The sequence below is a fragment of the Xyrauchen texanus genome, chromosome 22 (assembly GCF_025860055.1).
Source record: "Xyrauchen texanus isolate HMW12.3.18 chromosome 22, RBS_HiC_50CHRs, whole genome shotgun sequence".
In the NCBI taxonomy this organism is placed as follows: domain Eukaryota; kingdom Metazoa; phylum Chordata; class Actinopteri; order Cypriniformes; family Catostomidae; genus Xyrauchen; species Xyrauchen texanus.
This window is the reverse complement of record NC_068297.1, coordinates 8,308,479-8,334,140: the sequence shown is the minus strand read 5'-3', so window position 1 is coordinate 8,334,140 and position 25,662 is coordinate 8,308,479. Positions and strand designations below refer to the sequence as shown.

General features: G+C 41.7%; 1 protein-coding gene across 2 annotated transcripts; it reads right to left on the bottom strand.

The window, feature by feature from the left end:
• Positions 1-12,387: 12,387 nt before the first annotated feature.
• On the bottom strand, positions 12,388-17,542 carry gja1a (gap junction protein alpha 1a). Of its 2 annotated transcripts, XR_007972892.1 has the most exons (3): positions 17,337-17,542; positions 14,494-15,731; positions 12,388-12,672 (listed from the first exon to the last, which is right to left on the bottom strand). XR_007972892.1 is itself a non-coding variant. In XM_052153642.1 (2 exons), the coding sequence occupies exon 2, from the start codon at positions 15,691-15,693 to the stop codon at positions 14,614-14,616; it is 1,080 nt and encodes a 359-aa protein (XP_052009602.1). In that variant the 5' UTR covers positions 15,694-15,731; positions 17,337-17,542; the 3' UTR covers positions 13,167-14,613. The 2 variants fall into 2 exon arrangements, 1 of the variants encoding a protein (XP_052009602.1); XM_052153642.1 differs by lacking the exon at positions 12,388-12,672 and having other exon boundaries at positions 13,167-15,731.
• Positions 17,543-25,662: the final 8,120 nt, after the last annotated feature.

The following is a 25,662-nucleotide window of genomic DNA, read 5'->3' as shown; positions in this document are numbered from 1 at the left end:
TGGCCTAAGTATTGGCAGTGACATACATTTTGTGTTTTGCAAAGTTTGCTGCTTCAGTATTTGTAGATTATTTTTAACATGTTTCTATGGTATACTGGAAAACACTGATAAGCATTTCGTAAGTTTTAAAGGCTTTTATTGGCAAAAACATTCAACATATGCAAATAGTCAATATTTATAGTGTTGGTCCTGGTTCTTCAAAACCTCTGCAATTCGCTCTGGCATGCTGGATATCAGCTTCTGATCAAATCCTGACTGATGGCGATCCATTCTTGCTTTATTAGTGCTTGGAGCTGATCACAATTTGTGGGCTTCTGCTTGTCCACTCGTCTTTTGATGATTGACCACAGGTTATCTATGGGATTAAGATCCAGGGAGTTGCCTGGCCATGGATCCAAAAATTAAATGTAATGATCTCCGAGCCACTTCATTATCAATCTTGCCTTGTGACATGGTGCTCCATCATGCTGGGAAATGCACAAATCATCACCAAATTGCTCCTGGATCGTTTGGAGAAGTTGCTCTTGCATGACGTTTTGATACCATACTTTATTCCTGGCAGTTTTTCAGAATTGTGAGAGAACCCACTCCCTTAGATGAAAAGCTACCCCACACATGGTGCTTCACTGTTGACATGACACAGGACTCATGGTAGCGTTCACCTTTTCTTCTCTGGACTACCGATTATACAGATGTCCCAAACAGTCGGAAGGGGGCTTCATCAGAGAAAATAACATTGCACCAGTCTTCTGCTGTTCAATCCTTGTACTTCCTGCAGAATTTCAGTCTATCTTGATGTTTATCCTGGAGAGAAGTGGCTTCTTTGCTGCCCTTTTTGACACCAGGCTATTGTCCAAAAGTCTTCGCCTCACTGTGCATGCAGATGCACTCACACCAACCTGCTGCCAATATCGAGCAAGCTCTGTACTGGTGGTGACACGATTCCGTAGCTGACTCTACAGGAGGAGACGGTCCTGGTGCTTGCTGGACATTCTGGGACGTCCTGAATCCTTCTTCACTGCAGTTGAACCTCTCTCCTTGAAGTTCCGGTAAATGGTTCTTTCAGGTGCAATATTCTTTGCAGCAATTTCCTTGCATGAGAGGCCATTTTGATGCAAAGCGATGATGGCTGCATGTCTTTCTTTAGAGGTAACCATTGCTAACAAGAACACAATGATTGGAAGCACTTCTTCCCTCTATTTATAGCAATCAGTCTGCTCTTATAATCCAATCAGAATGATACATGAGTGACTTCATCTCACTAGTACTCATTCACACTTTCCCAGGTGCTGCTGATATGATTATTGAAATGATGTTGGCTGGTCATTTTGTGCCAGGGACAAAAAACAGTGAAATTTGGTTTTTTGTGATAAAGTTAATTTTTTTGGCCAATTAAGCTTTTTGCAGTTATTTAAAATGCATCTGATCACTCTGAACAATAATCTACAAACAATGTGAAACAACATCATAACAACTTAAGCAGAAAACTTTGCGAATCACAACATTTATGTCACTGCCAATAATTTTGGCCACGGCTGCACAATCAATACAGCAACAAGACAGTGTGTGTGTGTGTGTGTGTGTGTGTGTGTGTGTGTGTGTGTGTGTGTGGGTGGGTGGGCAGGTTTAAGTGGTTTACAAGGACTTTTGTTTAGGTTACAAACTGGTGATTACAAGGGTATTATGCTATAAATGTGGTTTATGAGGACATTGCTTGTGTCTCAAATCAATTCAAATCACTAAAAAAAACATACTAAACAATGTTTTATTTAAAATGTAAAAATGCTGAAAGTTTTTTGTGAGTGTTGGGTTTAGGGGTAGGGTTTGGGGATAGAATCTATAGTTCGTACAGTATAAAAATCCTTATGTCTATGGAGAGTACTCATAATGATAGCTGCACCAACATGAATGTGTGTGTGTGCGCGCGTGTGTGTGTACAATATACAAATAGACTAAACTGTGTATTGCACACAATTATTGCTCAGTGGGGCGGTTTTAACTGTTCATGAGATGGATAGACTGAGGGAAAAAACTGTTCTTGTGCTCAGTGCTCTGTTGCAGTTGCCAGAAGGCAACAAGCCCTTTTCCTCACTCTGGAAGTGTACAGTTCTTGAAGGGAGTGCAGAGGGCAACCAATAATCCTCTCAGCAGTCTGAACTGTTCTGATGTTTAATTTCATAGCTGCACCAAACCAGACAGTTACTGAAGTGAAGAGGACAGACTCAATGACTGCTAAGTAGAACTGTATCAGCAACGCATGTGGCAGGTCGTTTTCCATTTGACACACACGATCACAGTTCATCTCAGGCAAGTTTAATAGACTTTTGCTGTCATTACTATAAATTACTTTGAAATATTTGTACTGTCACAAAACAAATGCCAAGGGATTATGCAGGCCTAACATGACTTTTTAAGCATTCTCACTGTGTGAGTCACTCGCACCACTGCCTCACGCCTTAGATACAGTACATTCATTGAAAACACTTCATTCGAAGCAGATAAAATCCGAGTCATTGCATTTCGAGGCATTAAGAGTCATGATTTGAAACAGCGCTTACATCACAGAGTGTCTAAATTAAAGGCTCTGCACAATTGTGTCATGAGCTTAGTTATGTAAAAAGTCAAAAAACAAAAAAGTGCCAACTGTGAAAAACAGAAACCAATGTGATGCCCAAAATCACAAGTTAATGAAGTGTTGCAATGCCTTTTTGATGTTGTTTCCTAACTATTTTCCCCCCAAATGGCTCTATCTTTCTCCACAAGTCATTCCTAAAGTTTGGAAGACTAGTCCGCCACCCAAAATTATGACTATCTCAAAATCTGCTTAACATGCCGGAGGAAACCATGTGATGCCATTTAATGTCAAGCTGAGTCTGTACTGCAGAGGCCGAATAAAAGTGTCACCACAAACCATAAGGCCTACGACCACTCCCTTGTTTGTCCAAATTACAACGTCAAAGAGGACGTCTGAATGTAACCATGGAGCTTATAAGCTTATACTCACAATAAGACACCACCATTTAAACTATGATACTCTATAATATAATCGGTATGGCAGGATGTTCTGAACAAAGTCAACTTCAGCTCTGCTGGTTTCAATCAAACTGGCAGGCTTAAAGGTACTCTATGTCTGACTGTCTCAGATATTACAGTCGGCCAAGCAAGAGTGAAAAGATGAGCCTGGCTGAACCTACATTGTACATGTCTACTTTGTACATTTCTATTGAGACTCTAAAATTGATTTACACATATAAATAACATCAAACAAGCTACAGAAAAGTGAAGTTCATTAAGACAAACTTTGAATGTTGGCTTTACCAAATCTTGCCTGAAAGTTTAAATTAGCTTCACTGCAAATAATCGTGTCATTTGAAGGTTATTTCCTCAAATAGTTTAAATATCAAAAGAGGTTGAAGAGTCTTTTGAAGAATGAAGGTTCTCTTACGAGAGGTTCTCTCGTATTGCGTAAGCTAGCTTACGCTACGGGAAAGATTCATCTTTTCTGAGATATTGAAGCCAAAAAATTATCCTTAATTTTTGTATCCATTGTCAGCGCAGTCGCGGCAGCTGCAGACCTTGGCGGGCTAGCTAGCGAGCTCATAGGTTGCTCTGCGGCAACTGCTGCAGCCTATAGACGAGCTTGGGCGAACTCGCATCCAATGAGAGGCGTCCGGCGCTCACTGCATCAAAGCCCGCCAAAAGGGCGTGACTAGAGTGCATATAAGCGTAGTTCGTAGGCTGGAACCCTGATTTTCATCTCTTCAGCGAAGCTCTCCGCATCGCTGACCTGGAAGCCGCGTCGCCGTTTGAGGGGCATCTAGCAAGCGTGGACAGCGCTAGAAGAAGCCGGCCGTCTCAGCCACCTTCAGCCATCCTGCGAAGCTACGCCATCCGACGGCGTATCCTTTTATTAAGCAAGCTAGTTCTCAAGAACTATTCACAAAGAATACGGCGTCTTTTTCAAGATGCCTCGCTCCACTTGCGCCTCATGTCGCGCCCTTCTCAGCACAGGAGACCGCCACATCATCTGCGCTCTCTGCCTGGGACTGGGGCACGCAGAGCTCGCCCTCACTGAGGGCGGATCGCGATTTCTGCGAGGAGCTACCGATGTCGACCCCTGCGGGCTCGACTTCGAGCGATCAAAGCAGAAACCGCCCGCGCCGCCTACCCTCAGCCGCGCAGGAAGAAGCGCCCGCTCACAAAGGCTGCGGAAACTGTGGTTGAAGCGACTGCCTCGCCGGAGCCTCTCCCTCGAGCATCGCTTTCACCCTCCCGCCCCGGGGCCAGCGACAGTTGCCGCCGGCGGCCGCACTGCTGCCATCTCGGATGACTAGGCGGAGGATAAGGGCTGCTGTTCCATCATGGCTCGGACAGCGAGGAGTGGACAGGCTCCCAAGCCTCCTCCTCAGCCCAGGAATCCAGCAGGACCAGCGCCGGGTCGAAGGGGAGTTAACACGCCTCCTCACACAGGCCGTCGACCGCCTCGGGCTCAGTGGTCACCGCCCCTGAGCAGGCACCCAACAGACTTCGGCGGCTGCTTTCTTCAAAGCCATCGCCGCTCTACACCCGCGGCCGGGCCGCTCCTTCCTGCCGGAATTACATCACGGAGCTTGCAAAGTCGTGGAGCGCTCCGTTTTCAGCCAGGACCCGTTCACGCGTCTCCACCTCTCTGGCGTCGGTGGGCGGCGCCACTGAAGAGGCTACTCCTCCATCCCCGGTCGAGGACTTCGGTAGCAGCACACCTTTGTCCGCCCTCCGCGAGATGGCGTTCCAAGCCTGTGCTCCGTCTAAGGCCTGCAGAGCGACTTCCGCCTATGTTGGCGCGCCTATTCCGCCGCCGGCCAAGCGCATCTGCTCTGCACTCAATGGCCGTTTTACAGATCCTACAAGCAGACCTTCTTCGGAGTGGGATGAGAAAGGCAGGCACCCAGAGGCTGTTACTGATCTCTGGCGCGACAGACCTCGCCCTTCGCGCTACCAAAGCTGCAGCCCAAGCTCTAGGGAAGTGCATGGCCTCGCTGACTGTGACCGAGAGACACTTATGGCTAACACTAGCCGACATGGGAGAAGCAGAGCGCTCCACGTTCCTCAACGCACGCTCTCTCCAACCGGTCTCTTCGGCTCCGCGGTGAGTGGCATTGTTGACCGCTTCTCAGAAGTCCAGAAAGCCACCCAAGCCATGAACCTCTTCCTGCGGCGTCGCGCTAAGCTCCTCTGCAGGCCGCTCACGTGATCAGCCTCCTGCACGAGCCTCTTCACAGCGCCCAGTTCAACAATCTCCAGACTTCTCAGCGTCGACAGGGCGGCCGCCCTCGTCAGCGCTCAGACAGCCGCCGCAGACCGCCTCCCCGCGGGCCTCGATCTAAGGTAGCGCTGAAACCCGAGCAGCGAAGTCTTCCTAACTGTGTTGAACAAGCGGCGGCTCAGTCCGCCGCGGCGGACCACTGTCAAAGCTTTACCCCTGTCAGTCCCCTTCTCTCAGGCTACTACAGTGGTGAATTTAGCAGCCAACAAGCCGGTGACACTGCCCGCTTGCCTGCACTCAAGCGCCGTTTTCACGGCGACCCAAATAAATCTTGTAAAGAGCAAACATGTCTTATGTGTAGAAAAAGTGCCCACAACCCAGTGTTAGCCCCTACACACAAGCATAACACATCCCGTGCCCCTATCAGAGCACGCTCTCATAAAGCGATTCACGAACCGCTCGGCGTCAGAGTCAATGAAGAGCCCACAAATGCGTCGTGGCGCCCATTCTCTGCCGGCTCTGTCACCACGACCAGCCCTATGTGTAGAAAATGTGCCCACAATCCAGTGTTCACTTCTGCACACAAGCACTGCATGTCTCGTGTCCCCACCAGAGCACGCTCACATAAAGCGATTCACGAACCGCTCGGCGCTAGAGTCAATAAATGCGCCCGCAAATGCGTCGTGCGCGCCCATTCTCTGCCCGCTCTGTTACACGGCCAGCAACCATTCCTCTGTGTGTAAGTCCCGTGCCCATGACTATGCTTGCGCATCACGTAACAGATGTGACTCTTTCCCCATTCATTCCAATCGGAAGTCACTCACAAAACAGCCTGTTCATGCTGTCTGCGAGCAATCATGCATGAACACACTAAGCAGCTCACACATTTTGTTCAGCTCTGTGTGCGGCAATCAGAGCGAATTGGCCATTCACCCTCTAGCGTTACGCTTCAAAGCGTGGGAAGCTATTCAGGGATATCCAAGTGGGTGTTAAGCACAATACAACAGGGCTATTTGCTACAGTTCGATCGCCGCCCCTCGCTTCAGAGCTGGCTCGAAACCACTGTGAACACGGAAGCTAGCGTGCATGCTTCGTTCAGAAATAACAAGCCTTCTGTGCAAAGGGCCATAGAAAAGTGCCACCCTCTCTGAGCGAGTCGGGGCTTTACAGCCGTTATTTTCTTGTTCCCAAGAAAGACGGCGGCCTCAGACCCATATTAGATCTCAGGGTTTTGAACAAGGTGCTTGCAAAAGACCGTTCAAAATGCTTACAATCAGGAAACTCCTCGCGCATGTGCGCCAGGGGACTGGTTTATTTCTCTCGATCTGAAAGATGCATACTTTCAGATTCAGATAAATCCCGTCACAGGCCATTCTTGAGATTCAGCCTCGACGGCCAGGTTTATCAATACACCGTCCTTCCGTTCGGCCTGTCCTTAGCACCCGTACTTTCACGAAGTGCATGGATCGCGGCGCTCGCACCCCTGCGGAGTCAGGGTTTGCGAATTCTGAACTATTTGGACGACTGGCTGATTATGGCTCAGTCACATATGGAGCTTCTGTCTCACAGAGCAGTTCTCCTCAGCCATCTGAACAGTTTGGGTCTTGCAGTCAATTGGACCAAGAGCTCACTACAGCCCAGTCAGACCATTTCCTTCCTGGGAATAGAACTAGACTCCGTGGCAATGGCGGCTCGCTTATCTACACAGCGCCGCGCCGTGTTCAGCGACTAGCCGCATCTTTTCAGATGAACAGCCTCACGCCTCTGAAGAAATTCCAGAGAGTGCTAGGTTACATGGCCTCAGCCGCAGCAGTACTTCAGCTGGGTTTACTGCACATCGCCCGCTTCAGCATTGGCTAAACACCAGCGTCTCGCCGGGCTTGGGCCACAGGCCGCCAGCCCATCAAGGTGACTCAGACCTGCATATCAGCTCTGCAGCCCTGGACAGTGGCCGAATGGTATCAGCGGGGAGTGACAATGGGAGCTGTATCTCGCCCGAAAAGTCATCTCGACAGGCGGCGTCCAACACGGGTTGGAGCGCGGTCTGCGAGGGCTCTCGGTTTTGGCCTATGGTCAGTTCAGGAAAAGCTCCTTCACATAAATTGTCTGGAAATGATAGCGGTCGAGTACGGCTGCGTCGCTTTCTCCCGGTCATTCAGGGTCACCACGTCCTGGTCCGTTCGGACAACAGATCTGTGGTATCCTACCTAAACCGTCAGGGCGGTGTCAGATCCAGGAACCTCTTTCATCTGACAAAACGCATACTGAGTTGGTCCCAGTGCCACCTGCGCTCGCTGAGGGCGACGCGCGTGCCAGGCCACCTGAGCGGCGGCCCGGACAGACTGTCCAGAGACAATATTCCCCAGGGGAATGGTCCCTGCACGCTCAAACAGTCCAGACGTTATGGCACCTATTCGGCAGAGCAGAGATAGACCTCTTTGCGTCCAAAGAGAACTCTCACTGCCCAGTATTTTTCTCGAGCGAGGACGGCTGGCCCAGGACTGGCCCAGGCGCCCGCTTACGCCTTCCCTCCCGTCTCGCTATTGCCACAGGTAATGCAGAGGATCAGGAAGCAGCGTCACTCGGTGCTCCTCATAGCCCGCGTTGGGAGAATCAGACATGGTTCCCGGAGCTTACGCAGCTGTCACTGACAGCGCCGTGGCCCATCCCAGTGAGAGCAGATCTCCTCTCTCAAGCTCGCGGCACAATCTGGCATCCCCACCCAGAGCTGGGCGCTGCATGCGTGGGTGATCAACGACTACCCGTCGCTCTGCCAGAAGGAGTAATAAACACCATCATACACGCTAGAGCCCCTTCCACGAGAAGACTCTATGCGTCAAAATGGTCTGTGTTCTCAAAATGGTGCACCGACAGAGACCTGGACCCACGGACATGTGGGGTGTCAGTCGCTGCTCAGTATTTCTACAAGAGCTGCTGGATGAGGGCAGATCCCCATCCACGCTCAAAGTGTATGTGGCGGCCGTTGCGCGTTCGCTGAACCCCTGCACGGCCAGTCATGGGGTAAAAGCGAGCTGGTCATCCGCTTCCTCAGGGAGCTAGAAGGATGAACCCCGCGCCCCCATCGGTTCCTATCTGGGATCTTTCTATAGTTCTCGAAACTATGAAAGCCCCCCTTTCGAACCACTTCAATCCGTGGATTTGAAATACCTTTCACTCAAAACCGTTTTTCTGACTGCCCTGTCATCAGTCAAGCGTGTGGGAGACCTTCACGCGCTGTCTGTCAGCGCTGCGTGTCTTGAGTTTGGACCAAGTGACTCCAAGGTCATTTTAAAGCCTAGACACGGCTATGTTCCCAAGGTGATCGGTACTCCTTTCAGAGCACAGGTCATTTCCCTATCGGCGCTGCCAGCACCGGATAGCGAACGCGACGCCAATCTCCTTTGCCCGGTCAGAGCACTGAGATTGTATACTGCACGCTCCGCTGCTTTCAGACGCTCGAGCAGCTTTTCGTTTCGTTCGAGGGCGCACCAAAGGTCTCGCCGCCTCGAAACAGACACTATCTAGATGGATAGTGGACGCTATTGCTGCTGCATACGCGTCAAAAGACCTGCCATGCCCGTTGGGCATTAGGGCTCACTCCACTAGAGGCATGGCATCCTCGTGGGCATGGTCCAGCGGAATTTCCATTCACGACATATGTGTGGCAGCGGATGGACTTCCCCTCCACCTTTGTCAGATTTTACAATATGGAAGTGCCCGCTCTGCAGGCAAAACTACTAGCGGTTTAATCACGCTACAGCTCCCCTGGTGAGCTGCACTGATGGGACACATTCCACACAGACCGGCACCGCCGCTCTGTCGTTCCCGTCCTACTATGTGCTTATGTATTACACAATCAATGACCCGCATTCTTGCCGGCCAAATATTATTTCCCCACTCATAAGGGCTCCCCGGGTCCCCCTTAATTCCCTGGGGCTTATACAGTGGATGCTTGGCGCGCACGGCGTTGACAATGGGTTCCCGTGAGCGTAAGCTAGCTTACATATACTGAGAGAACCTCTCGTAAGAGAACGTATCGGTTACCTAACGTAACCTCGGTTCTCTCTAGATGAGGGAACGAGTATTGCGTAGCCGGCCGTGCTTCGCGCCACGCAGCGACTTTTCGCTTCAGTCAATGAAAACCAGGGTTCCAGCCTACGAACTACGCTTATATGCACTCTAGTCACGCCCTTTTTGGCGGGCTTTGATGCAGTGAGCCGCGGACGCCTCTCATTGGATCGCGAGTTCAGCCCAAGCTCGTCTATAGGCTGCAGCAGTTGCCGCAGAGCAACCTATGAGCTCGCTAGCTAGCCCGCTCAAGGTCTGCAGCTGCCGCACTGCGTTGACAATGGATACAAAAATTAAGGATAATTTTTTGGCTTCAATATCTCAGAAAAGATGAATCTTTCCCGTAGCGTAAGCTAGCTTACGCAATACTCGTTCCCTCATCTAGAGAGAACCGAGGTTACGTTAGGTAACCGATACGTTTTAAGCCCTGTGTAGTTTAAAAACTTGGGCAGGCTGAAGAGTGATTTGTGTAGCTTGAATCTTACACATGCTTTATGTATATTACCTATTATTATGTGTTAAGTGTTAAGAAGGTTTTCTAAGGTGTCCCGAGTCAGTTAAAAAATGCCACTGAAAATCAAATCCAGGGGGCAATTATTGCCCCTTTATGAAAAAGTACATTTCTGACATTGGTTATTGCTAAAGTGTTGCTAAGTGGTTACTAGGGTGTTGTGGGTGGTTGCATCTGCTAAGGTGTTCTGAGTGGTTTATGGACAGTTGCTATGCGGTTGCTAGGGTGATTGCTGGGTTGTTCTGGGTGATTGATAGTGTGTTGCAGAATTATGGGATTACTGGCAGTCTTAAGTTTCATTGTTCTTGTCATGTGTTTTGAGTAACATAATATAGATCATTTCAAGAATGTAAACAAAAACAAAGTAATTAGTACGGTCCAGACGTATTTCTGGATACTTTTAACAATGTCTGTGTTTCAAAGTAAGTCAGTCCACTCGGTGGCTGTTTTTGGAACGTTCTTGTGCAGTTTTGGCAGCTAGTTTTCTATGTAATCAAGCGTCATGAAAGTGCAGCTCAAATGGGAACTTGAATGGGGAAAGACTGAACCCTCCAAAACGGCTGGTCAAGATGATAAAAGAACAAATTTGAACATTAAAATCTGACAACACTGTGCGGCTTCACTCGAGCAGTCCAGCTTCCCTGGGCCTCGGAACTTAATGGGAATTGTGGCCCGGCATCCTGGCCAGTCGGCTGCGACGCGCGCTCCAACTCACGCTGGTTTTCCAGTTTGCTAACTCACACCGGACTCTCCCCGCTCTGTTCCTGGATCTATAAAGACCCCAGCAGGTAGGACCGGTCTCCCGAGAAGAGGCACGCTCAGTGTTTAAAGGCAGAGGTGATGAGGCTCTTCGTTACGCCCGTTTCACACATACTCCGTTTGCAGTGCATATTTATTTCCGTACCCATGTTAACAGGTTAGAGCTTTTACACTGCACGCGGATGCAGTCCGGCGATCCGTTCCAGTTGCGGTGCGTATTCAGCAGTGCAGCGATGGTATATACACATAATTACAGTTAATGTGTTCTACAGTTACTAAATTACAGGGTCAAGGAAAACTAAAAAGTATGATTATAGTCCCAAAAGTTGCAAAATGCCATCAAATAGCTATGATTTTTTTAACCCTAAAAAAAGACAGAGTGAACGCAAATGCGTCTCATTCTTCTCCTTCTTAGCAACAGATATAGCGTGATAGCTTTTTTTCAAATCGAACAACATGTAAAACAATGAATCACAATGATTAAAATTAATTAATCAATGCCTTAAACAATCTCAAAGTTAACGTTTGGATTTAAAATAAAAATTCCTTACACATTTTTGATTTTGTGGCACACAGAAACTGCGGATCAGTAGCGTACTGCAAACTTAGCATATGTGAAACGGGCGTAACCTGTTAACATGGGTACGGAAAAAAATACGCACCGCATACGCACTGCAAACGGAGTATGTGTGAAACGAGCGTTAGTAGAATCATGCAAGGCGGGGTAACGATGATCCATGGAAAGGGCGTGTCGTTCTGTCCCCACTGTTATAATAAACGGTGTATCTTTACCTCAGAGTATGCTAAAAACGCATATGGCTAATGCGTATGCGTGTTCTCAAGTTCAAGTTCAAGTTCATTTTATTTATATAGCACATTTTATAACAGCCACTGACTGACCAAAGTGCTTTACAGAACTACAAAATTAAAAGGCACCAACACCATGTGTAGTAGCACATCATAAAACAGTACAACAAGGTTAAGAACACCTTAAAACGGGAGACGTCCAAGCAGTCTCAGAGACTATTCTCAAGTTGATTAACAGGCGATTTCTGTATCTAAAAGGTGTTTGGCTATTCTACATGTAAGGCAGGTTGACCGTTGGCTGCTGTTGGCGTTCCAATGTCTCCCATTCATTTTAATAGAAGTGTCCCGTCTCTGCAAAATAGTCTCTGTTTTGACAAGCAGGAAATATTCACAATTTTGAAACAAACTTAACATCTGAGACATCATAATGTAATCATGATGGTAATTTGTTTTTGTGGTTTCATACAGGCTATACAACTAAGATGATGTTATTTATTGTTCTTCAAAGTCTCATTTCATGAATGAAAAACATTTGGTTTTACAAGGGGCACATTTCATTTGTAGTTGTTATAATCTTGGTGAAAGGTCATATTTAAACACCCCAATGAGGAACATATAAAATGCCAACAATTGTATCTTTTAAGGTATTTTAATCCCTGCAATCAACTTTTGATGGTGAGGAATATTTTCATGCACAATACTAAACAGGAAGCCTTTGCTTCAATTCCTTTTGTGCTACATTACTGCACTATGTCCTTGATGCACATACACCAGATTTCACAAAGTATGCAATCCAACAACCTTTTTTGCCTTTTTGTTGAGCCACATCTGGCTGGCAGACCTGAGTGAAAGCATGTGTTTTCATTTAGCCCTTTGGGTAAATAGGAAACTCTGAGAACAGAGGAAAAAGTTGAATCTCATTAACTCTTTTAAGGTTTTCTTTGGTCAGTCAGGAGGAGTCAATTTGCTACTTGTGAATTATGTGAACTGCTTATGTTAACCAACATTTATGTCAACACAGCGATGAGCAATCAGATGGCTTGATTTTGATCTTTATTGGCACAGGGCAAATGCAACAGAGCAGACGACTGTTCAGTTACTCAATAGATTCCAGAAAACTGTGCTCCATTTATATGTGCTGGCTAACGTCCCGTAATGGAAAAACGCTGTCGGAAAATGAAGAATGGATAAAAATGTTCACAGTTAAGATCCTTCTGGAGTAGAATGAATGATCTTAATTTATTCCAGAAAGGTTGAATTAGATACTGTAGATTAAATTGTGCTGAAAAACACAAATATTGGTGCAGATGAGGGGACTTCCATTTATTCTATAACAGTTGAGCATAAGAAAGTAAAAATTATGATAAAAATAATAATACTGTAATACTGACATTAAGTTTTATGATATTGCTGAAGAACACAGAAGTGTGTTCAAAGAATTGTGTATGTGTATGGGTGAATCTCACAAATACATGTCCAGGTCATATTCCACCCCAAAATCAGTAATAAAGTATATAGTAAGTAATAAACCTATAAAGACCATGAAGTTCTTTTGCACTGTGACATAATTTTCATGACAACTAAGCATATTTTCCCAAATTCTCGTAACCATAATTTGTAAATATGTTGTTATTTTGAGAGTTTATACTATATATATATATATATATACAGATTTTTTGCAATATATATATATATATATATATATATATATATATATATATATATATATATATATATACAATAATTTCCATTACTGTTATTTTATAATGTATTCTTCTAAAAAAAAAAAAAATGTTTAAACAAAATGCTGTAAAAAAAAAATAAAAAAAAATCTGAAAAATAATTGTGACAATTTTTAAAAAATTCTCATTTTCATAATTTTTCCAGATGTTGCCATTTTTTATTTTTTTTCCTCCAATTTGGAATGCGCAATTCCCAATGCGCTCTAATTCCCGTGGTGGCATAGTAATCCGGGTGGTAGAGAACGAATCTCAGTTGCCTCTGGGTCTGAGACCATCAATCCTTGCATTTTATCACTTGGCTTGTTGAGCGTAATATCACGGAGACGTAATGCATGTGGAGGCTCACGCTTTTCTCTGCGGCATGCACGCACAACTTGCCACGTGCCCTACCGAGAGTGAGAACCACATATTATAGTGACCACAAGGAGGTTAACAAATGTTACTCTACCCTCCCTAGCAACCAGGTCAATTTGGTTGATTAGGAGACATTGCTGGAGTCACTCAGCAGACTCTGGCTTCGACTCACAACTCCAGGGGTGGTAGTCAGCGTCAGTACTCACTGAGATACCCAGGCCCAACAGATGTTGTAATTTTGAGGGATTATAATATGTCTATATATACAAAATTCCCATTTCTATTATTTTATACTGTATTACACTGTATTATGCTGTTAAACAAAATGCTGTAAATAATACAAAGAAATGCATTAGAACAATTGTCCCTAAACATTATTGACATTATCGTCATGACAATTAATCATATTTTCCCAGATTCTCATTACCATAATAAGTTCAGATGTTTTATTTTTGAGAGTTTTATATCTATGTATATATATATATATATATATATATACATTATTCTCAATCTCAATGATGATTCTCATTTATACAGTAATTTTATACCATATTACATTAAAAAATGCTTTAAAACATTGTTTATTTAATTTAGCAAAAATTTAAGGCAGTACAGCAAATAATACCATGATGAAAAAATACTTTACAATATAAATAAGACATCATGATTTATTACAGTAATAAATACATAATTATTTATTACATTATTTACTACATGACAGTTAATTCATGTATAATAATTGTCATGAAAATAATGTTACAATGCACAAAATCTAAATTTGCATAAAATCTTAATTAACTTTAATCATAATATAATTTCTTATTTTGATTTTGGCATGAACTATGACCAGGACATGTTCTTGACAGGTTTTGTTAGATCCACCCATATAAAACTGTAGTATTTTCACAATCATAAATACTTTTGTTTCCTTAAAAAAACAACAGTTTGCCATGAGCTACTATTGCAAATATGAATACAATAAATTATCAAAAAATAAGTATACATACTGAAACTTCATACTTTGGATGTCAGTGACAGAACTGTGTCCTCTTCACAGTTTTTTAAACGTTCACTACTTGAAACAGAGATCGAAAGATTGTCTAAAAGGCCTTTTATTGAGATCTCCACTAGATGTCGAGATCATCAGGCCTAGCCCGACTGCTCGCTTGACTACTGGTTCGAGGTCCAAGCTCCTTGAGCAGCAGCAGATCTTTCCCCAGAGTCACTTTCTCAGGATATGGAAAGCGCTGCGTGTGGCAATAGTTCCTCTGACCCAGCTGGTTCTGTTCTGTGCTATAATTAGTCCAGTTCTGCTCATTGGCTTGCTTGTCATAATTGTCAGAAGAGTTGGATTTATCACCTGTATCTAGATTGTACCTGAGATTAGGGACAGGGGCCGAACAGTCGTTGTAATAGGCGTAGCTGGACAGGTTTTTAGGACAAGGCTTGATATTACAAACACTGTCAAAGTTTTTCTCAGACCCCATGATTTGGTCTTTCATTCTCTTGAAAATCACATAAAAAAACTCAAAGACGTTGAGCGCTATAGAAACCAGTGACACGACCAGCATGAAGATGATAAAAACGGTCTTCTCTGTAGGACGAGACAGGAAGCAGTCCACTTTATGGGGACAAGGGAATCTTTGACACGTATAAATGGCAGACAGCTTGAATCCATAAAGATGCCACTGTATCAACAGGAAACCAACTTCAAATACAGATTTCAACAAAATGCTCACTATATATGTGTAAAATATCCCGCCTCTCATCTTGATCTTCCCATGATCTTCCAATCCGTACTTGAACTTCCTAATTTCGATCTTCTGTAGAAGAACATCAACATCTCCACCTTTACTCTGGATGTCTCTAAGTTTCTCCTCTTTTTTGTTCAACTTCTCCTCCTTGTGTACGAGGAACATAACATGGCTGAGGAACAGGAGGGTCGGCATGGACACAAATATGATCTGGAGAACCCAGAAACGCACATGGGAGATGGGGAACGACTTGTCGTAGCACACGTTCTCACAACCAGGCTGCTCCGTGTTACATCTGAACGCTGACTGCTCGTCTCCCCATGCCGACTCCACCGCTGTCCCCAACACCAGAATTCGGAAGATGAAGAGGACAAAGAGCCAGACTTTGCCTCCAGCTGTGGAGTATGCCTGGACCTTGTCAAGAAGTTTCCCCAGAGCGCTCCAGTCACCCATGATGAAATATGTTCCGTATTAAGCAACAGAGGACCAACCTTCAATTGGACACAGAGAGTAAACTCATTGAGTATTATAAACACAGAGGATCTATGGTGTTACATCTTAACACATCCGAGAGGTCTTTTCTGTCCCTATTACTGCCACACACAAAAAATAGCAAAACTTTTTGGCACATCTTTCGATATGTTCATGGGTCAACCTCTGCTCTGAACAAAAGGTCAGGCTTTTTACAAGAGATTTAACAAAAAAAAGTTCGAACTTCAGAAATACAGCAATGTCAAATAAATCATCAACAATGCTAAAATTATAAGAATTTAAAGGGATAGTTCACCCAAAAATGAAAATTCTCTCATCATTTACTCACCCTCATGCCAACCCAGATGTGTATGACTTTCTTTTTTCTCCTGAACACAAATTAAGATTTTTTAAATAATATTTCAGCTCTGTAGGTCTATTCAATGCAAGTGAATGGTGACCAAAACTTTACAGCTCCATAAAGCTAAAAAGGCAGCATAAAAGTAAGCCAAACAAATAGGCTAATTGTGTGTCTGTGGTTTAAAAAAAAATTAGAATAAAGATATTTAACAAAACCTCCAACATTTTTTGTGCTAGACCTTAACTTTTCAAGCTGTGCTCAGCAAACCATACATTACTTTTTAATTGTGTTACCATTTTTATTATCAAAAATGGTCTTCTCAACCCCGTCACAACTCTCCCACCATTTTAACACCATGTTGCATCCAAGTAAATATATAGAGTTTGTATTGTATAATTTATATTCCAATCTAAACTTTTGTTACAATATTCATAAATGAGTGAATAACCCAAGCCAAGTGATCCAATCGATTTTGGGTGAGAGCGGACTAAAATATTACTCCTTTTTCACTGTATGTCTTGTCATTGCAGTCTCTAGGCATCATTATGATTTCAAGCTTAATTACACTTTCTAGTGCTTGACAGAGGGATAGATGGCACTAGGAAGTGTAATCGAGCTCGAAATCATGATTGCCAATTTGTTCTGTTCTCACCCAAAACTGGGTGAATTGGATCACTTCAGAAGACACGGACATGGCATTACTTTTATTCGGCCTAAATGTGCTTTTTGGAGCTTCAACGTTTTGGATACAGATTTGAGATATTCTTCTAAAAATCTTTGTTTGTGTTCCGCAGAAGAAAGAAAGTCATGCACATCTGTTATGGCTTGAGGGTGAGTAAATGATGAGTGATTTTTCATTTCTGGGTGAACTATCCCTTTAAGCTTGATAAAAAGAGCTACTATTTAAGCAGAGTGTCCGACAAAGTCACCATTTGCTTTCCTTGCAGCTTCTTTTTTTTCATACAATGTCAGTCCCTAACATTCTGCCTAACATCTACTTTTTTATTCCACAGAAGAATCATTCTGATGATCATTCAAGAATCATCAGTCATACGGTTTGGACGAACACGAGGAAGAGTAAATGATGACAAGAATCTTTAGGAACAAGGCTAGAAACATTAGCATTAAATTACAAAAATGTACAGTTTTTATAATAGAAAGGAACATTTGAGAAGTTTAAACATCAATCTAATCCATGTTGACTATTCAATGCATATATATATATAGCCTAATTCTGACAAAAATCAAAATTTAGATGTCTTACCTGGAATCTACTTATAAATGCCAAGCGCCTTGTCAGCTACAGTAACTGTCTGTAAAACATTTCAATTTAAAATTCTTCAAAAATAAGCAGATTCCGTGTAAAAAAAAAAGAACGTTTTCCACAGCGAATGTGCCCTCATCTATCCGTCGGAGGGACTGAAGCAAAAGGGGGAAAGTTTGATGAGTCAGCTGACTCAAACTTTAGGACTTCCAGTGGTTCTTTATCTCCGTAAATTTTTTTGGGAGGAAATGTCTTGGAATAACGGGGCTGATGGAAAAGTGGAAATACCGCCATCTGGCGTAGAAGTAGCTCAGCTGAACAAAACAAAATAATGAAAAAAAAAAAAAAAAAAAACAAACTCCAAAATTTCACGACGCTTTACGCACGTAACATTGGTTACCATGACGACAGTTCGTCTTTTGTTCTTGATTTTGCCAGTCAGAAAATTTGGCAAAATTTCTTACATTGAAAAACAAGTTTAAACAGATCTTTTTTTTATTATTATTATTTTATTATTAAATCAATTTTTAATCTAACCTACTGACAAACAAAACAGCTTAAACTGGTGGTTTGCTGGTCTTGGATGGTTTATCCCAGTCTATCAGGTCTCCCATGCTGATCAGCTGGCAAATGACAAAACACTTAAAATTAAAGGAATGTTCCGGGTTCAATACAAGTTCAGCTCAATCGACAGCATCTGTGACATAATACTGATTACCACAAAAATGTATTTAGACCGCTGATCTATATATATAACTGGATAGCTCATGACGTCACAACAGTGAAGCTACTGCGCCGCCATCTTGGTATTCCCTAACGTTCTGTATTCCTATGGGTCTCAATGAGAAAACGTCTGTTTTGGTGAGTAATTTTTACCTATCCAGTCACATTAAAAACAATGTTTTACGTCTGCATACACTGCATCACAATGCAATCTTCCTAAATATGTAATTCATTATTTATTTTGACTTTCATTTTTCCCCCTGCTTATTCTAAATGTGAGCGTGTTATGTTACTCTTTATTGCAGCAGCATTACGTTCAGCGGCGCACGTGTTACCTCAATAGAAACAAGTTTAAGAAACTGAGGTAAGATATCAGTAGACTTTTTTTTTGCAGGCTTTAAAGTTTTTATTCTGAATACATACTTATGTTTTGTAGCTTTTGTTTACGTTGAACGTGCATTGTGGTTATTTTCTTAGGATAAATGAATATTAGCTATGCAGCTAACGTTAACTTAGGAAAATAACCACAATGAATAACAGTATAACTCACCAAGTTAGCTTTTTTGGTCAAGTTGAATATCTAATTGCAGATCAACACCGGTTACATATGATGAATATAATGTGGGCTTGCATTAATTCTCTGTGTGTGATTTGTAGTTTTTGCAGTGCACGCCTGAAACCGGACCAGCTCACGGGCATCATTTATAAAGTGATCAATTGGAATAGACGACGGAGCAGGGCTGGACTGGTAATCTAGCCTACCGGACATTTTTCCGGTGGACCGACGCACTTTGGGGCCGATCAGGGTGGACTGGCCATCGGGAGAACCGAGCGGGCCGCGGTGTCGGCCGCGATAATCTAAAACGAGCCGCCGCCGAACACTCTCCCCCAACAACTTTTGGGCCAGTTATGTCAAATCCCGGGCCGATTTCTCTTTTCAGTCCAGCTCTGACAAGGAGCACATGGATATTGTTGAAGTTAAACAAGGTGAGTTTGCCGTTTGGATTTCAATAAACATCGCACTGAATGTCAGATAAAACTGGAATTGGTTTGCAACAGGAGGAAAAGCTGTATGAGGAGACATTGTTAAAACAGCTCTTCAGTGAAGCCAGGCTGACAGAGTAAAACATATTATACTATCTGTTTTTATTTGCAATGAAGATACTTTTGCAACATGCAATATAAGTCTCATAAAATTACTGTGTTTCAGATAGTATAACATATATAACATTTAATATGAATAGAAAAGTTGACCCAAATATGTAAATTCTGTCATCATATACTCAACCTCATGTCCTTCCAAATCCATGTGACTTTCTTTTGCAGAACCCCCAAAAATGTATTTTGTATTCCATATAAGGAAAGTAAATGGTGAGCAAAATAGCTTGTTTTGGTCACCAACGGCTTTCATTATATGGACAAAAACATTTTTTAAAATGTCATCTTTTGTGTTCCACAGAAAAAGTCATACAGGTTTGGAAGGACATGAGGTTGAGTAAATAGCTGTGCGTAAGGTCTTAAGTTGGGGTATAAAGTTCAAGGCTTCGTAACTACTAGTTAGTTTTCAACTAAGTTGGTGCTAAATTTGGTTGCTCCACCTGTTCTTAAGGCAAGTCTTAACTAGTAATTCGTAAACTCTCCGTAAAGTGATGCGTAGTGCATACTATGATGTTTACCTGCATTGATCCAATAAGCAGCCTTCATATTTGTACACAGAAGTATTAAAAAGCCGTGAACTTCAATTTGATTTTGTTACGGTTGATGTACAAACGTTGTTTGCTTACGTAACCATCACTGCGGACGTCACAAGAGCAGCTCTCTTGAGAGACATATTTTGATAATTAAGATATTATTTTAATTAACATTTTATACTTTTATATTTGACTGTCATTCATATGTTTTTGCAGCCTGAAAAGGAAATCATACCTTTATTTTATTATATGACTCAAGCTTGTAAAAATGTGAATAAATGAATTAGTTAGTTTGTATGGTAATTATTCATCATATTTATGAAACACCTAAAACAGGCAATTAATTGTCATAATCACAATTATTTGATTGATGCCTGTTATGCAAAACATGAGCTTATTGATGTCATAAAATATCAGTCTGCTTTTTATTCCATCAGTTACACCTGCTCGGAGTCTTCCGTAAATATTTAGTTTATACTTATGGTTACGTCGTACTGAAGTTTAATGGTGCAATGCTCAATTATTTAGTAGTGCGTAAATTGTGACTTCATGCTCATTTACGCTACAACTAAGCTAAGTTTAAACTTTTGTATAGCTGGTGCAACCGGCTCCTGATCTTTATATCAAACTTTTCTTTTTTCTTCTATTTTGCAGTTCAAGCTTGCCCAGAGTTTTCTTAAGCCGTTTGGAGTGTGATGCAGCACATGTTTCCTTGGCAATGAAGTGGAGCCTGATGTTTGTGCAGCTTTCTGCAATGCACTGAGTATGAAGATGTGATTGTTGTACATGTGTGCCTCAAGTTCCTTGAATGCAGAACCACCATGGAGATCCAGAACCTTTGTGGGGACAGAGATGGGCCTTGTGAGTGTGTGCTGTTGAAGAAATCTCTCAGCTGTCTTGCAGACTTTCAGGACGCTGTCTGACGGTCTTATAAATCCACCTCAGGACTTCATGTCGATTAGTGTATTCATCTTGGGAAGAGCTCTCGACACTGAGTGCTGATAAACAGGTAGTGCACAGAATCATATTCATAGTTGTTTTAACTGCAAAGCCTGCTATGTACCCCACCACAGCCTCTTTGAACATGGACAAGCTGGGACGACATACAGTGATGTTTTTCTCTGAGTCTTCTGTTTCAGGCTGAACATATCAGAAGATGCTGCCTCCAGTGTCACTGTGCTATCCAGTGGGGAACTGTTGCCACTAGCTCTGATGGCTTGTCTTGCTACCATTCTTTTGAAAGCTGAATAATGTGGGATTGTTGTTAAATCCATTAGCAGATTTGTTCCCACATATCTGCAAATTTTTATTGTATTGTTCAGTTTAAGTCAATTTATGTGTGTACTTGGAAGCTTTTGTTATTGAACAAATAAATATGTATGATTTCCTTGTGCGCATATGTCAATAAACTTATTTCTAATTATGATTTAAAAGATCAGGGGATTGTTGAAATAATTAAATTCTCACAAGCTGGTATGTACATATTCCAGAAATGAATGCAAATGGATAATTCCATTAAGTAAAGGTAAATTAATTTATGTGTGTGTGTGTATATATATATATATTATTATACACTTGTGTGTGACGTTTTTATATTTGATTCTTCTGGATTTATTCTGAAGAGGTACTGTCTAGTTACATTATCAACACAAAGCTAGTCGTTTTTATTAACAACTTTAAAACTTGTTGATGTGCATGCCCCCCCAAAGTAGTTCACATTTACTATATAATCTAGTCAAAAATGGTTAATAATGTTGGAAATTATGCAGTTGTATAATTTGTCAACATTATGAACAATGAGCATCAACAGATTTAAACTATGAAGGCAGAGAAACATTGCATCCTGTAACAATCTGCAGATGGATAACTTTGCTTTAAAAAGGGGTATTAATACACTTTGGTGTTGTATTTTTACTGTTGATTATTAAAGATTATGATCGTTATGCCCACTCTACATGGGGATAACGACTAATGTGTGCTTAATATGTACATAGTCATAAATTACAACCTGAGGGCACTTTAGCAGCATCCTTAAGTGAGTGTTGTTTCGCGGTTAAACGCTGCACATGCCACGATGCCCTCTGTCGGTAGGGAATAGTAAGATGGCCGCCAGAGCACTTCCGGTAGCTTCACCTACTGCTGGCAGTTTAGAATTCTATGAGCAATCCAGTTATATATATAGATCAGTGATTTAGATTCATCCCTCCTTTTCTTTAAAAAAAAAAAAGGACAAATTGTGTTACAGTTACAATGGAAGTGAATGGGGCCAATTTTGTAACATTAAAATACTGTTTCAAAAGTATTCAAGACATAAATTTAATTTAATTAATTTGACCAATTGTCACACATTATACATACATTTCTGCATATACATGGTGAAATTATTTATTTTTCACATATCCCAGCTAAGCTGGGGTCAGAGTGCAGGGTCAGCCATGATACGAGCCCCTGGAGCAGATAGGTTCAAGGGCCTTGCTCAAGGGCCCAACAGTGGTGTCTTGGTGGTGTTGGGGCTTGAACCCACGACCTTCTGATCAGTAACCCAGAGCCTTAACCGCTGAGCCACCACTGCCCCCATATAAAGGATATGCATGTAAAAAATATTTTTGTGTGATATAATCACTTACAATCCTTTTCTGTGTTAAGTTACAGCCAATTTTACAACTTTGTTACCATGACGATGTAATGTCAACAAGCCTGAAAAGACTGTAAAAATGAAGATTTAAAAAAACTTTAAAGCTCAAATAACACACAAGTTTTAGCAAATAATGATTGCAAGTGCTTTTATAAAATTATAAGCTTCACATTTCTGTGTTTAAACCCTCCAAAAACTGGCCATATTACCTTCCATTGTACGTGCCTCACTGTCAACATTATGCCTCAAATGCTGTTGATTGAATCGCCAAAAAAAAAAAAAAAGAAAAACTCAACAACAAAAGAAGTACGTGGAAGTTAAAGTGAAATTGGAGATTGACAGTAAAAATATATTATTAAATATTTATCTGTTTCTCACCCACACTTATATGGCTTCAGAAGATATGGATTTAACCACTGGTGTCTTGTGGATTAATTTTATGCTGACTTTAAGTGACTTTTTAAGATTCAAAGTTCTGGCCACTTTTCACTCCCATTGTATGGACCTACAGAGCTGAAATCTTCTAAAGTTCTTCATTTGTGTTCTGCAGAAGAAAGAAAGTTGTACACATCTGGTATGGTGGTAAATGATGAAAGAACTTTCATTTTTGGATAAGATATTATTTTAAACCTGATCAGCCTGTCCAGTGGAAACCAGCTTGGTGGCCAGATGAGGGTTTTTCTTGGGATTCGGTTGCTAATATTTTATAATATTAAAAGGTCTCCCAGACCTTTTAAAGTGGTGGTTAACCTAAATGTAAATTTAAAAGCTTTTTACAAGATGTTGATACGTCCATTATAATGAATTAGAAGAATTATTAAATTCAAATAATCTTTACCATAAATGAATGTCTCCTTTTATCACATATAATGCATTCTGTCATGTCATTGAGATAATAAATTAGTATCTTGAAAATAATTAAAACAATATGCACATTGTCTGTAATTTTTGTTATTAATGTAAACATTTATTTGTGTTCCTTTGCTGATAAAGATATTTTACCCAAAACAAATTGCAGGATTTTTACATACAGTGCTGTGAAAACGTATTTGCCCCCATGCTGATCTCTTTTTTTTTTGTGTATATCTCATACTAAACATAAAACAAAGGTAATCTGAGTAAACACAAAACACAGTTTTTAAATGATAATGTTATTTATTGAAGCAAAAAAGTTATCCAATACCAACTGGGCCTGTGTGAAAAAGTATTTGCCCCTTAGTTACTAAATCCCTAAATCTATGAGACCGCATTCATAATGGGGTTCAGCTGGACTACACACACCCAGGCCTGATTACTGCCAGCCTTGTTCAATCAAATCAACACCTAAATAGTTGCAAACGCTATTTCAAAGGCTCTGAGACTCCAAAGAGTCACAGTATGAGCCATTATGAGCCATTATCTCCAAATACAGAAAACTTGGCACAGTAGTGAACCTCCCAGAAGTGGCCGACCTTCCAAAATTCCTCCAAGAGCACAGCGACAACTCATCCAGGAAGTCACAAAAAAGCCAAGGACAACATCCAAGGAACTGCAGGCCTCTCACGCATCAATAAAGGTCACTGTTCATGACTCCACTATCAGAAAGACACTGGCCAAAAATGCCATCCATGGAAGTGTGGCGAGGTGAAAACCACTGCTAACCCAGGAGAACATTAAGGCTTGTCTGAATTTTGCCAAAACACACCTTGATGATCCTCAAACCTTTTGGGAGAATGTTCTGTGGACTGATGAGTTGAAAGTGGAACTGTTTGGAAGAGAGTGGTCCCGTTACATCTGGCATATATCAAACACAAAAAGAACATCATACCTACAGTCAAGCATGGTGGTGGTGGTGTGATGTGTGGGGATGCTTTGCTGCTTCAGGGTGACTTGCAATAATTGAGGGAAACATTCATTCTGCTCTCTAACAGAAAATCCTAATGGAGAACGTCCGGTCATCAGTCTGTGAGTTGAAGCTCAAGCACAACTGGATTATGCAGCAAGACAATGATCCAAAGCATAGGAGTACGTTCACCTCTGAATGGCTCAAAAGAAGCAAAATTCAAGTTTTGGAGTGGCATGGTCAAACTCCTGACTTGAACCTGATTGAGATGCTGTGACAGGACCTTAAACAGGCAGTTCAGGCTCGTGAACACTCAAATGTGGCTGAACTAAAGCAGTTTTGCAAAGAAGAGTGGGCCAAAATTCTACCACAGTGTTGTGAAAGACTGATCTCCAGTTATCGGAAGCTTTTGGTTGCAGTTGTTGCTGCTAAAGTTGGCACAACCAGCTATTAAGTTTAAGCGGGCAGTTATTTTTTTTTCATGGGTGATATAGGTGTTGGATAACTTTTTTGCTTCAATAAAAAATCAGTTTGAAAACCATATATTGTGTTTACTCAGGTTGCCTTTGTTTTATGCTATATCTCGACGAAAAGTTTGTACGAAAAATTCACAAAAATAGAAGAAATCAGGAGGGTGCAAAAAAATCAGTCTGAACTCAACCCTGTCACACCCTTACAGTATGTGAAATTATTAACCAGTAATAATGGGTAAGTAATGTCATAATTTGTATTCACATTTTAAAGAATAGTCAGGTGGGTATCGTCAAGCTTAACAACTCACATGAAATTAATATATTAAATCAGTACTTCTCATAATTATATTTTAATCCATTTATATACATGCTATCTGGTCTTCTGTCCTACACAGAGACAGTTTTGAGCAAAAAAAAAAAAAACACACACAACCCTGTCACATTTATTACTATAAACCTGTGATGGGCTTGGGTTATTCACTCATTTATGAATATTGAATCAAAAATTTAGAATGGTCTAAAAATTATACAATAAAATCTCTATATATTTACTTGGATGCTACATGGTGTGTGCAAAATGGTGGGAGTTGAGAAGACAGAAACAATTTTTGATAATAAAATTGGGAACGCAATTAAAAAGTAATGTATGGTTTGCTGAGCACAGCCTGAAAAGTTAAGGGCTAGCACAAATTTTTTTGGAGGTTTTGTTAAATATCTTTATTTTTAAATTTTGTTTTTAGAAAAACCACGGACACACAATTAGCCTATTTGTAGCTTCACATAAAAATTTGAAATCTTTGTTAATTAAATGTTATATTAGTAGTCATTAAACTGGTATAATGACCAACAAGCAGAAGGTAGATGTTTATTTTATAACCAGAATTGTGTAGAAGAGTATAGAAGGGTATAGAAATCAAAATAAAGTGTAATAAAAAAATGAAAATAATTATTCAAAATTGAAATATTTCCCATAGAATGACCC

Bases quoted from the DNA above. Each gene is read 5' to 3' on its own strand.
- gja1a (XM_052153642.1), bottom strand. From the start codon at position 15,693: ATGGGTGACTGGAGCGCTCTGGGGAAACTTCTTGACAAGGTCCAGGCA.